This window comes from Cinclus cinclus, chromosome 1 (assembly GCF_963662255.1).
Source record: "Cinclus cinclus chromosome 1, bCinCin1.1, whole genome shotgun sequence".
Taxonomy (NCBI): Eukaryota; Metazoa; Chordata; class Aves; order Passeriformes; family Cinclidae; genus Cinclus; species Cinclus cinclus.
This window is the reverse complement of record NC_085046.1, coordinates 143,646,913-143,659,654: the sequence shown is the minus strand read 5'-3', so window position 1 is coordinate 143,659,654 and position 12,742 is coordinate 143,646,913. Positions and strand designations below refer to the sequence as shown.

At 40.6% G+C, this 12,742-nt stretch overlaps 1 protein-coding gene across 1 annotated transcript; it reads left to right on the top strand.

Annotated features, from left to right (window-relative positions):
• Nucleotides 1-689: 689 nt before the first annotated feature.
• Nucleotides 690-12,742, top strand: HHLA1 (HHLA1 neighbor of OC90). Its single transcript, XM_062504035.1, has 15 exons — nt 690-765; nt 1,432-1,491; nt 2,563-2,643; nt 3,107-3,190; nt 3,285-3,368; nt 4,652-4,735; nt 5,302-5,358; nt 5,467-5,553; nt 6,328-6,420; nt 7,497-7,694; nt 8,201-8,272; nt 8,489-8,563; nt 11,575-11,731; nt 12,388-12,470; nt 12,699-12,742. The coding sequence occupies exons 1-15, from the start codon at nt 690-692 to the stop codon at nt 12,740-12,742; spliced, it is 1,335 nt and encodes a 444-aa protein (XP_062360019.1).

Sequence of the window (12,742 nt, the reverse complement as noted above, 5' to 3'; positions counted from 1 at the left end):
TCTCATATCATCCCTCATTTTCTGACAACTATAGAATTATTTGACATGTTCTGATATTGCATAAATGGGAAACATGAAAATAAATCTGTTTTTTTTCTTTTTTTTTTCCCCTCCCTAACCATGCTTAATTAAATCTTTGAAACCTGGAAAGCAGCTCATGGTCTGAAAGGCAGAACACTGTTAATCCTCACCAACCAGGTAGGCAAGGCAGCACAGGACACAACCTAGTGACAGTAACTAAAGAAATACAAGATCAGGAATGATCAGAAAAGAAACATTTCTATGGAAGAGAATCTCAGTTAACATTTCTGGTTTGAAAGTAAACATAAGCAATTTTTTTATTGCTTTAACAGAAAGGCTTCAGGCACTTGATGTGACAGGTGCCTTTCAGGCACAGCTCATCCTGCCAGAGAAGAAGGTTGTGTTAACAACCTTACAAGTCCCTAGAAAATCCAGGTAGAAAGGACTCAAAAATCGAGAGGCCAGGAAGGAATACCGATTATGGGATCTCTGTTCCTTCCAAATTTCCAATCTTTCTCTGCATCACAGAAAACTGATATTTCTCCTGCGGTCAAAACATTCTGGGACAAGGGCTTGACAAAATCACACAATGCTAAAAATTTTAACACCACCAAAGGATCACTTCTCTCTCCTAGACCAGCTAAACCTGCTGGAAGCCAGCATCCATAATGCAGGGGTTCTGCTGGCATGTGGCAGCGAAGATGAGCCTGGGATTTCTATGTCTCTTTCTGGTTTTCAGCACAGGTAAGGACAATGGTCTGGTGCTTCCCAGGTGCCTCTTTCCCAGCTGCTCCCATAGCCCCATTCCCACACCTGTGGCAGGCTTGGTTCTTTCACCCTGTGTAGGCAAAGCTGATGGGCTGGAGCTCCAGGGCTGGTGACATTCAGCAGAGCAGACCAGGTGATTCCTATTCCTGGATCCCATGCTGAGAATCCCATGCTGAGAAGCCCATCCTAGTTCCCTCTGGCACTGACTCCTTTGGAGAGCCTTTTGGATTACTTTTAGGAGGCACTCAGCTCTTCTCTGGTGGGATAGGAAACCTAAATTCCAAACACATATCTTCACTTTGTCCTGCAATCTCTCATTTACTGCTGTGCACCTCAGCTTGTCACTGAGCAAATCCCAGAAACCCAGTCCAATCTCCCGAGCCCAGTTTCAGCCCATTCCTCCTGCAACACAGCTCTTGAGGACTGTCCTCAATTGCATGACTGCTCTGAATAACCAACATGCATAGAGAAGGGAAGAATTGTTTGGATATGGTCTTATTTTACTCTTCATCTTGCAGTAAATTCTGTGTGCAAATCTAGTGAAGATCTCTACAAATATTTACTATTATATTTTTATTTTGATTATTGAGGGGAAAACTCAAAAAGGAAAACTGTTTCTCAGTCTCTTTCTTCACTTTTCAGCTTCATGCATAAGAAAAGAAAATAAGAAAGAGAAGCAAGTGGCGGTGCTGGCTACTGCAGGTAACAGGAGCCCCAGAGTCGGGTGTTAATGGGAGTGGGAGCTGCTGTGCTGGGCTTGGGGGTGGCAGCAAATGGGCCCAGATCCTGCAGAGTCTTGTGAGCCCCAGCCCATCCCTGCTGTAAGGCCACCCCACCCAATCCAGTCCCTGGCCAGGTTACAATTGTCCTTCCCAAAATCTACTCTTCTCTTTTTCCTTTCTCTCCTTCTCAGCTCTTGATTCCCTTTTGTTTTTCCTTTCCTCTCTTCTATGCTATGGACAAGGGTGGCTTTCAGCCCTGGGGTGCAGCTTGGCTTCAAATTGCTTATAAATAATACTGATGTCATTGGAAAATTGCATTTCTCCCCAGATTCAATTTTGTTCTCATCTCAGCTTTTTGTGCTTCTTTTTCCATCCTGCTCTGTTCTTCCTCTCTCTGTCATGCTCACACACACCTTCCTCCCTCACACAGACACTGTACTTCTCTGCTTCAGCATGACTTTGTGGGAGGGGAGCAAAAAATATCTTTGAAAATTTTGACTTGGGAAAAAGAAATAAGCAACATCAACTGAAATAAAACATGCTAAGATAAAAAGTGTGATTTGGCTACAACAAAATTATTCTCTTGTAGCAAGCAGTACAGCCATCTATGCAGCTGAAAAACAAAAATCTGTATTTTCATGTAGGTTTGGGGAAGGGGGAATATTTCCTAGGCACGTTCTCTGCCTTTAGTGACATGCATGGTGAGATCTGCTGCTCTGATTTCAGCAAACACCCAACATCCAGCAGGAGAGGGCATCAGCATGCCAGGGCTGGCTGGGTCCTGCAGTTCCTCAAGGGCACGGTCAAGGGCACAGCTGGCAGACCTGAATTTTGGCCCATCTGTTGCTATATCTTGCTATTTTCTAGACTCACCTCCGTGGTTCTGTAATTTTATTTTCCCATCAGTGTTTGTTTTTTTGGGGTTTTTTTTGGTGCACTCCAGAACATAATCTGCTCAGTTTGGTTTTCCAATCCTGGCAGATTTCTAGTACATATAGGCAGTGGATGCACAGTTGTTTCCTTGTGCCGTCATGCACTTCTTTTCTTTCAGAGCTGCCTGCAAAATCCCTGGACCTGGCTGCTATTAACCTGACAGAGCTGGTGAATGGGATGCTGAGCACTGCACTCAGAGGTAATGGGAGACGCTGGGCAGGTCACAGCTGCCAGCCCAGCAGTGCAGGAGAAAAGGCACTACAAGTGTTAGCAGGAGAAGCTGTAAATATGTGCTGTTGACCCCCCAAATTGCTTCTAGGAGCATGTTACCTTCATGCATTTATAATGCAGATGGCTGCCTACTTCAGAGAACTTGGAAATTAGTGTGAGTTTATATATAGACACAAAATAATTACTTGTGAGATGCCTTTCGAAAGCACTTTCTAATCCAATGTACATTTCAATTAAAAGAAAAACAAAATAAAAAAGAAGAAATAATGCAAACGATTTTTCCTTCAGTGCAAATGAGAAGGGACTGAGTGTGAGGCAGCTGTATCATACTGGCACCTCGGGAATCCTGTAGGCACTAAATGAACAGAGACAAAACACATGTTCTCACAATTTGTTCCAAGCACTAATAGCATGGATCTGTGTTTCTGCAGGTACCAAGAAACTGTTCTCTTTGCTGAGTGTCACCTCTTACAGCTCATTTGCCTTCCACAAAGTGTCAGTCACCATTTATAACCGTGAGTGTTGGCACTTTGCTTGGCTCAGGAGCAGTTTCTCTCCCACAGCCCGTGCAACAAGACACTGAATTTTTTTCTCTGTCTCTCCCTCCAGTCTCTAGCGCAAAAAATATTGACCCTGGCAAGTTCCCTATGCACTACTGCTACTGTTTGAATAATGTGACAAATGACTTGACAGGTGGGTACACAAAAGAGATTGGCAGTTGCATGCACTTAAACTGAATTATTTCCTTTGGAGCTGAGGGCTGTAGTCTGAATTCTGCAGACTTCATCCTTACGATTGCCACCACCACACTGAGGTCAACAGCCATAACTCACGACGAGTGACTGCTCTAAGTCCATGACTCAGTCTCAGCTGGCTGCACCCAGCCAGCCAGTCTGGGATGGAGCCATCAGTCAAGTCACTGGTGTGGTTTGACTGGCAAAAGGCCTCCCTTTCCTCCTTGGAATACAAATTGCAGCGCAGGAGAGAGGACCTGCAATATATGATACATCACCTTGGCCGCTTTTTCTCTCCTGAGATAACCCACAGGAGATGAACAAAGGCTTCTCTGCACCAAATTACTCCAGCAACTTCAGTGAGCCCAAGAGAAGTGAGAAGCAAGGACTAACATCTTCATAGAACTGTTGAATGGGCTACAAAATACTGCCAGACAAACCCTTCACCTGAAATCCTCATTCACACCCTCATACACACCTCATTCACACTGATTTCACAGAATTTAACATTTCAGGATACATCTGAGTGTTTGGATTCTATGACTGGCAAATGTAAGGCATCAAGAGTAGATCAGCAGCTGCAGACCAGACCCACTCATCTCAACGAGCCTTTATGGATAATTACTTAGTTTGCCTTGGAGAAAAACAGAGAAACTTTAATCTTTCTGCAGCAATGCCAGAATATCTTGGGGATTAGAGCATTCTCCAAAGCAGTAAAAATTGAGGGCCCAGGTTCATCACTCCCTAGGTGAGAACAGTGACCTGTTACTGCTAGAAAGTACCACCACACCACCACCAGGCATTTCTTGGGTTGACATCTGAATCATCAGTATGTCTGAAGCAGAGCCCAGAGGAAAAATCCAATGCTTGTTGGAAGGTCCTACACAGCAGCCAGGCAGTTACAGCAGGCAGAGCCTGCAGGCTTTAGATCTCCTTCTACATTTAAGCAGACTAAGTACAGCATTACTTTAAAATGTTCTCTTGAACAGATAAATTTCAATGAAGCTTGATTTTAGACATGCTGATGTAATTTTGGATATATTTTTGAAATATGCTTCTCAAAGTATTCTCATGGTTTCTCCAGTCCACTCCAGCAAAATATTTTACCCTTTAAAATAATTTAAACTTTGTAATGTATAAGCATATATATAAAATATCATCACATACAAAAGTGAATTTTTCACTTGGTTTAAATGATAGGCTATGTGTTTTCAATATAAACTTTCTCTGTCTGTTGTCTAGATTTTACAGCTCTACTTGTTGAAAGCACTGGGAATTCCACCAGTTATCTCACAGAAATTTTCAAATCCACTTCTATTCTCTCAGGTTTGCATTTCCTTTGAACATTTATCATTGTCTTATCTGTCTCATTTACTCCTGGAATGAAAACAACCATAAAAATGTGGATAAAAGCCTATTGCTCTTACTCAACAGCATTTTTCTTGCAACAAATGGAACAATATACATATATAATGTGTATGTGTGTAACATAGATATGCACATATTTCTATGAGCATTTGTGTTGCTTGAATGTTTTATAATTAATTACTAAAAATTGGTGTGTTTGAGAATTATTTTTACATACTGATATTTTTGAGCAATTCTTATTGACGGAGAATAAGTGCGGGCTATTTAAACTGAAGATTATTTTTCTGTATAAAAATACTTGTAATTTGGAATATTAATTGGATAGAAGCTTTTTCCCCTGAAGATACTAATATTTGAATTTGATGGTGGTTTGAGGTTTTTGTGAAATATTAGGTCAGAAGGAACACACTTGGTCAGCTGCCACAGCCACATGGCAATTTTTTGTTTGTGCATTCAACTATTTAAGATAATTCCATGTAAGGAAAACTGGTAACCATGATCTCTTCTGGTTTTTTGCCTTTCAGTGCGACAGAGCAATGACTCTGATTGTATCTACATCTGTGTGATGGCAGGGCAGACAGGTAAAAGTTAAAATCATTCCACTCAAAAATATTGCCCTAGTTTTCCTCAGTGAGGATTTATACTGGAAACAAGCCTTTCTTGATATCTGTAAGCATTTCTGTTTGCAGGGAAAAATCTGTCTGATTTTTTGGAAATACTAGAAAAGTCTCCCATTATTAATTATACATTTTCCAGTAACACATCATCTGACCTGGGTAAGTACATCTTGGGGAATGAAAGGAAACAGGAACCAGAATGAAAATCATATCCAGATAGCTCTTGCAATGAGTACTCCATCCTCATTGCTACTACTATAAATATTATTTTATTTTTTTATTATTGCTTATATATTTGCATAGTATTATGTACTTGATTATCATTAGAATAGTATTTTATATTGCTGAAAATTTAATAAAATAATTATATCATAAGTGTAAGTAACTTTTACAAACTTTTAAATTATTTGTTACAACGTCGTCTGGTGGAGGAACAAACAAAACCTCGTGGGATGAGAGCTTTAACAGAATTCAGCATTAGGCTGGGGAGGGTCTCTGGTGCTCTTAAATCTTGCTGGGTGCCTTCCATAGCTCTCAGCACAAATAACCTCCTACTTTTACATGAGTTAACTTCAGAGTGGAGGTGAACACATTCAGTCATTGTCCTGCATGGTTCCTCCACCCAAAACTGCTTTGCCAGTTTGAGCTGCACTTCTGGTGCTCACATTTCACTGTTGCCCATCACTATCTTCCATTTTCAATGATAGATTAATGCAGGCAGATTGAAATCTGTGGCAAGTTGTGTGTGCTGAAAGCTGTGGGATGTTTCTCTCCTTTTAAAAACAAGAAGAAAAAGATGACACTTGGCCAAAACTCCCATTAATTAGAACCAACAGCTGCTTCTGTGGTAGTAGAATCTGATTTCTTTCCTTTTTCTCACACAATAGGCAGTGGGTAGTGAGTGCTCTAACCTTGTCTTCTCATTCTTCAAAGACCTAGATTCGATTATCTCAGGTTTTGTGAAATTGCAAGAAGACCCAAACAAGATGCTGGATTCATCAGCAGAATACGTGTGGACACTTAAATGTGAGCAAATATTGTCAGACCTAAATCTGTGTTCTCCTTGATTAATGTCTTGACAAGTGATCATGTATGTTTGCTGCACAGTTAACTGTGATGTGAGCTCCAAATAAAGGGTAGTATAAAATTCTCTGAATCAGCAGACGGTGTCAGTAATGCAATGAAGAGCTGGAAGATAGAAAAACTCTTGTGAAAAGCCATTTTCCCAGAAAAAAATACATTTTCTAAAGGGGCAGAGAAGAGAAAAACTGGTTGTAGGTTTCAAATCAAAAAAATAAGATTATTTAAACTATTTCCTCTTATTTTCTGTGGGTTTTTTTCTGTATTATTCTCTATCAATTTCTTTATATGACATTCAGTTGTAGTTGAACATTTCATAAACAGTATTACATTCAACTTTTCTATGGGGCTACAAGATAGAAAAGTGCTGCTCTGCCCCTTTTTTGAAGCCAAAACCAAGATTTCACACCTGCTCACTTGTAGTAGAAATCAATAGAATTTCCAACCTTGTCTTCAATACCTCCTTGTCATTGCAGCTGCATCTGTCTTCTACAAAATGCCTCCACTTCCCATAGCCAGTTTGCTGTCTTTTATAAATTTTTAAAATTTCCTTAACCAGATGCCAACCTTTGTCATCCCTTGTAGCCACGAGTGTCAGTTCTTAAACTGCAGCATCTGCCCTCCAGTACCTGCCTGCTCACCTTCAAACAGACAAGACCCTTCTCTCTTTCTACTGCAGTGAAGCAGCTCAGAAAACTAAGCACAAATTATGTGAAGAAAAAATCAAAACCCTCCAGGAACATTTCAGTTTCTTTTTTTTCTTTTTAAATTTATAAAAACTCACATATTAAAATGTTCTTAGCTAAAATTTCAAACATTATTGGATCTCCCTGTGTTTCCATATTTAAAACTACATGGAGAAGTGGCTGCTCAAGTGCCAAAGAAGCACTCAAAGGGTAGATGGGATTTTCTGGGTGCATTTTTGATATTATTCTCCCCTGGTGTGTTGCAGTTGCTGCTGCCATGGGGCACCAGCACCCCCAGAGTGCTGGTGCCCTCTCTCTGCCCTCTTCCTTCTCCAGCTACCAGGATCCCTCTCGCACAGAAAGGGGGGGAAATCCCCACCACGAAGTTCCCACCGTGGCCAAAGACAGCGGGAGCCAAAGGATCGTGGTTTCCATCATCCCACGTGGATGTTCCCGGGCCCCAAGGCATGGCCAGACCCCCTGTGAGCCCTGGGGGGAGCTTGGCCCCATCACCACCCCTGCAGCCCAGCCCCAGTGAGTATGGCCAGGAGCCCTGGAACCTGCCCTGCCACTGCTGTGGGGTCTGGCCAAGCGTCTCTGAGGTGGTGCTTGGGGGCCCCTTACTTTATTGGAGCTTTATTGCAGAAATGTCAGAAAGAGCTATAGGTTCCATCCTGAAGTTTCTTATCTTTAGGGAAAAAACTTGGTCTTTCTTCCCACAAACACTCCTGTTACTTGGATCTTCCCTCACATTTTGCTCCAAATTTGGTGAGCAGATCTGTGAAAAAGCAATACAGAGATGCTTCTTTTGGTGTACCCTAAGCATGCTTTCTTGAAATCCTGGCCTTCCCTAGTCCACAGGCTTTTCAAGTTCTACTCAAGTACAGTTTTTGTTCTTCTATTTCAACCCGACATTTTGATATGTCACTGGCAGTACTGGGTGAGGGACTCTGGCTGTTGAACTGTCTCATACATAGCAATTCTTCTCAGTAGACAGATAAATAATGAATAACAGGACATGTGACTCTCTCTTCCCACAGCTGACATGTCCATGTTTTGGATGCCGACAGTGTCTCCACAAGGAGCCAGCAAGCTGATGCAAACAGAGCCAGGTAAGACTGATCTAGGATAAACAAAGTGTGTCAGTTGGCACATTTATGAACTATAAAGTTCTGCATAGAAATAGATGACTGATAACATATTTATACATCACTATGTGTTTATTTATGAACTCTGACTTCAGGTTTAGTTTTTTATTTTTTTTCAATCAACCTGCCTTTTTGTTTTAAAGTGTCGAAGCAAGTTCTGTTCTTTTCTCCTCCCATTAGACTTGCCATCCACAGTACTGTCTATGCCACCTTCCTACCGACCTGGTGTGACACTGAAACTTTACTCAGCTGCCAGTAAGTAAATGCACCTCTTGTTTGCAGCATGTTTGCAAGTAATGCATGAGAGAAACATTCCCATGCAGAAAAAACATACATGGTTAATTACTTGGGATAGTTTTCGTATGTAAACCACCCAAAATGTGCAAGGAACTGCTTCTCATTTGTTTGTGAACGGTACACAACTGCAAATTCAAAACATGATATTGTGGTGATAGAATTAATGTATGTACTCTGTGCAGTGATTTTAGCATTGATTGGTTATCAGTGAATTCATTCTTAGAAGTCATTCCAAAAGAAAATATAATGTATTAAATCTCATCATAAATAAAATTATGAAACCAGCTCATGCCACCTGAACCCCCCAGAATTGTTCTCCATTTGCAATACTGCAAACTACTTCCTCAGCTAAAAAAGGATAATCATCAACTGGCTTTTCATGAAAGCTCAGTTCTCATCTGCTTGTGTTTCTGTGTGGTGACTGTCCAAGAGAAGCACAGATGCCAGGTAGTGCAAAGATAACATATCAGCCTAATCTGCAGGGGTCTTTAATATTCTTTTGGCCTGATATTTTACATAAAACCAGGAGTCTAAGGAACTTGAATGCTGGGCAAATAACTTTGGTTTTCATGATCATCTTTTTAGCTTTTATAATGCTATTTAATTCTGAAATCAGATTTAGTTTTCTTTCATCTTACTTCTGTTTAAAGAGTTACAAATACCAGAGTCCTCCTCTGGTGTGCAACACTGTAGATCCTGAAGAACCTAGGATGTTTGGAAAAGGCTGGGAAACATGGATTTCATGGGCAAACTGGAGTCACCAAATGCCTCTCTGTGAGAAGCAATGGTGTCAGAGGCTGCCTGCCTGATTCTAGCCATCATACATTTGTGGAAATAAATCCAACAGTGGGAACCCAAAGCAAGAAAGGGCACCCACGTTGTTCTGAGGGATAACTCATTCTTCCAATAATTCATTTCTTAAATCACAGAAGTGGTGCCAACTAATAAAACATGCAAACGTGCATTTTAGAGTGTGCAGAGAGGGATATTTTGAGTCTGAATCATTCACAGGAACCATAACATTGCTCTTCACTGACAGCAAAATTTAATCTCAGTGTCACAGGGATGTGATATTGAATTAATAAAAGAACTGTCTGTTTACTGATCACTTCACTGCCCCGACAGTAATGTAGCAATTTGAAACACATGGGGGGAAATTTCTGAACAGGAGCTGTAGTTCTTGCCTTTTCTGGTCTCTTGACTAATTCAATTTCTTAAGAAAGAGCATTCTTAGAAAAGGAAGTTCTAAAATGAAGTCCTATATTTAATTATCTTGAACTTAAGTACTGAAGAAAAAAAATATATTTCACAGTAGAAATTTATTACAGGAGAGGTATAGAGCATTACTATGAATAGGTAAAATTTAAATTTCAATGATGTGTGAATATACAATGCAATCAAAAAATTAAATAGAAAATTAATTGAAAAAAGAATTTCATCATTAAACAAATATAGTGTTATGCAAATACAGTAGTAATTTAAAGTGATTGTCAAAAATGAAAACCAAATCAATTTCCTTAGCTTTCAGCATTTTTGTTTGACTGCTCTTTCCCACATAGATGATTCTCAGTTGAATTACCATTGTTCAATTTGCAGCAAGATAAAACTGAATTTCTGCAGGTACAACACATAGCTTGAGTAAAACATTTAACACCTGGTTGTCAGGATAGGAGGACGCCCTTCTGTGAAGGCTGAAATTTGTAGGAGGGTAACCTTCAGCAAGTTTTAATTTTTCATCATATTTATTATTTCTGATCAATTTTAACATTACTTTTCAGGGGCAACTTATATTAAAACTTCATTGCCCCATGCTCTGATGTTTGGTTATTAACATGAAGTGTGTTTATTTAAGCAAGGAATCATTAATTTTTCATTTACTCCCCCTAGGAAAACATCAAGGTGTGTCAAATGCTATTAAGTGGACAAAGCCTAATGACATATATGTGAAATTGCTGGGGTGAAGAGAAATGGGTCTCCCTCTTGCCCATCTCTGAGTAATTACACCTGTGTAATTTGTGTAGTGGCTTTGACCCACAACTGGTTTTCAGAGCAGCCTGTGAGTTTGGGAGCTGCCTGTGTCTGTGCCTTACTCCTCACATACTCCTGCTATCTTGGTCAAGTGCTGCCAGGAGAAAAATAGTTTCATAGCAATCTCTTTCAGGTTGGCAGAACCTTGATTTTCCTCTAGCCCAAGAATGCCATTTTATATTAAATTTCTTGTCAGCAGCAGATGACTCAAGCTCATTTCAACAGAACTTCATTAGTCCAAATTTAACCTTCATAACCTCTGCTATCACATAACATAGCTTTGCCCAGAGCTATAAAGTGTGTGAGACATGTGAACCTGGAAATGCAATTACACTGTCTAAAGGGATTATACTCAGCAGGTAGGGCGGTTCATCCACACATGGCTGAAGCCTGCTGCTAGTTACACAAATGGAAAAAAATACTTGACAATCACACCACAGCTGTCCTCACTTCCTTCCTTCTTTCTTTCTTTCTTTCTTTTTCTTTCTTTCTTTCTTTCTTTCTTTCTCTCTTTCTCTCTTTCTCTCTTTCTCTCTTTTTCTTTCTCTCTTTCTTTCTTTTTCTTTCTCTCTTTCTCTCTCTCTCTTCCTCCTTCCCTCCCTCCCTCCCTCCCTTCCTCCCTCCCTTCCTTCCTTTTTTCCTTCCCTTTCCCTTTCCCTTTCCCTTTCCCTTTCCCTTTCCCTTTCCCTTTCCCTTTCCCTTTCCCTTTCCCTTTCCCTTTCCCTTTCCCTTTCCCCTTCCCTTTCTTTCTTTCCTTTCTTTCTTTCCTTTCTTTCTCTGCCTCCCTCCTTCCTAGAGCCCCAGGATGGCATTTCAGGGGTATTCCTTATTTGTTGGAGTAGGGAAGACGTTATTTTGGAGATCATAGCCCAGATATGGCAGAGCAAGACATTTACTGTGGCAAGTATTTGGGCTGGTTCAGAGTTGTGTTTTCTCCCCAGGGTGCCCGCAGGCACTGCTCAGAGAGCCCCGTGTGACCTCCCCTCCTGTCACTGTCATAGTGCAGAAGATCAACCCCTGTGTGATGGAGCTCTGTAGGTTCTTTCAGCTCTGCCTCTGTGTCGGTCACAGAAGATATTCCAGGAAGGAAGCCATGAGGTAGAACCTGGCACTGGCTTTTCTTTCTCTGTCTGCTTAGAATACTCCTTCAGGCTTTTTATCCACCCACCCCCCACCCCCCCCCCCCCCATATGACAATTTTCAACCACCAGTGATTATTTTGGAGGGTCTATGGCCACCGGCTGAGACCCAAATATCCCAGTGAACTGATCAGTACCCTGATCTGGCTTCAGTATTCCACCTAAGTGAAAAAAGCCCAGCTGCATTTTTCCAAACACCTAATGGCATCACTGAGGTTGGAATCTAGCTTTTTACTTCCATATTTATTAATACAAGCATGGAACTCTGTGCTTATTGTAGAATCATAGATTAGTTTGAGTTAGAAGGGATCTAAAGACCATTTAGTTCCGACTCTACTGCCATGGGCAGGGACACCTTCCACTGGACCAGGCTGCTCCAAGCCCCATCTAAAGTGACCTCAAACACTTCCAGGGATGGGGCATCCTGTGCCATTGTCTCACCACCCTCACAGTAAAGAATTTCTGTCTAATATTTAATCTAAACCTACTCTTTCAGCCTGAAGCCATTCCTCCTCATCTTACCACTGCATGCCCTTGTCCAAAGTCCCTCTCCTTAGGAAAGATAACAAGCCACTTATCTTTAACTGCATCTCCCATCTGTAACTACATCTTCAGGTACTGTGTTGAATACTATTCCTGGTTTGTGAAAAATGCAAGTTATGTCTGTGAAAGAGTCAAAAGAGTTGCTTACTCCCACAGTAAGTATGTTTTCACTTTATATCTCTATAGCTCTACATACCTTATTATGAAGATATAACAAAGGGTTTTGTATATCCATAGAATATTTACTGTCTTTCATCAGATAGCTATTTTATCTGATAATGATTTTTAAAGATTTTTTTAAAAGTATTATTTTACCTTCATGCATGCTTTAATGTTTCCTTGTAAAACCTCTTCTAACTAATATTTTTCTTGTTTTCTTCCAGCATTAAAGCAAAAATGCCTTAAAAACATCTGTACATCAGTTTAG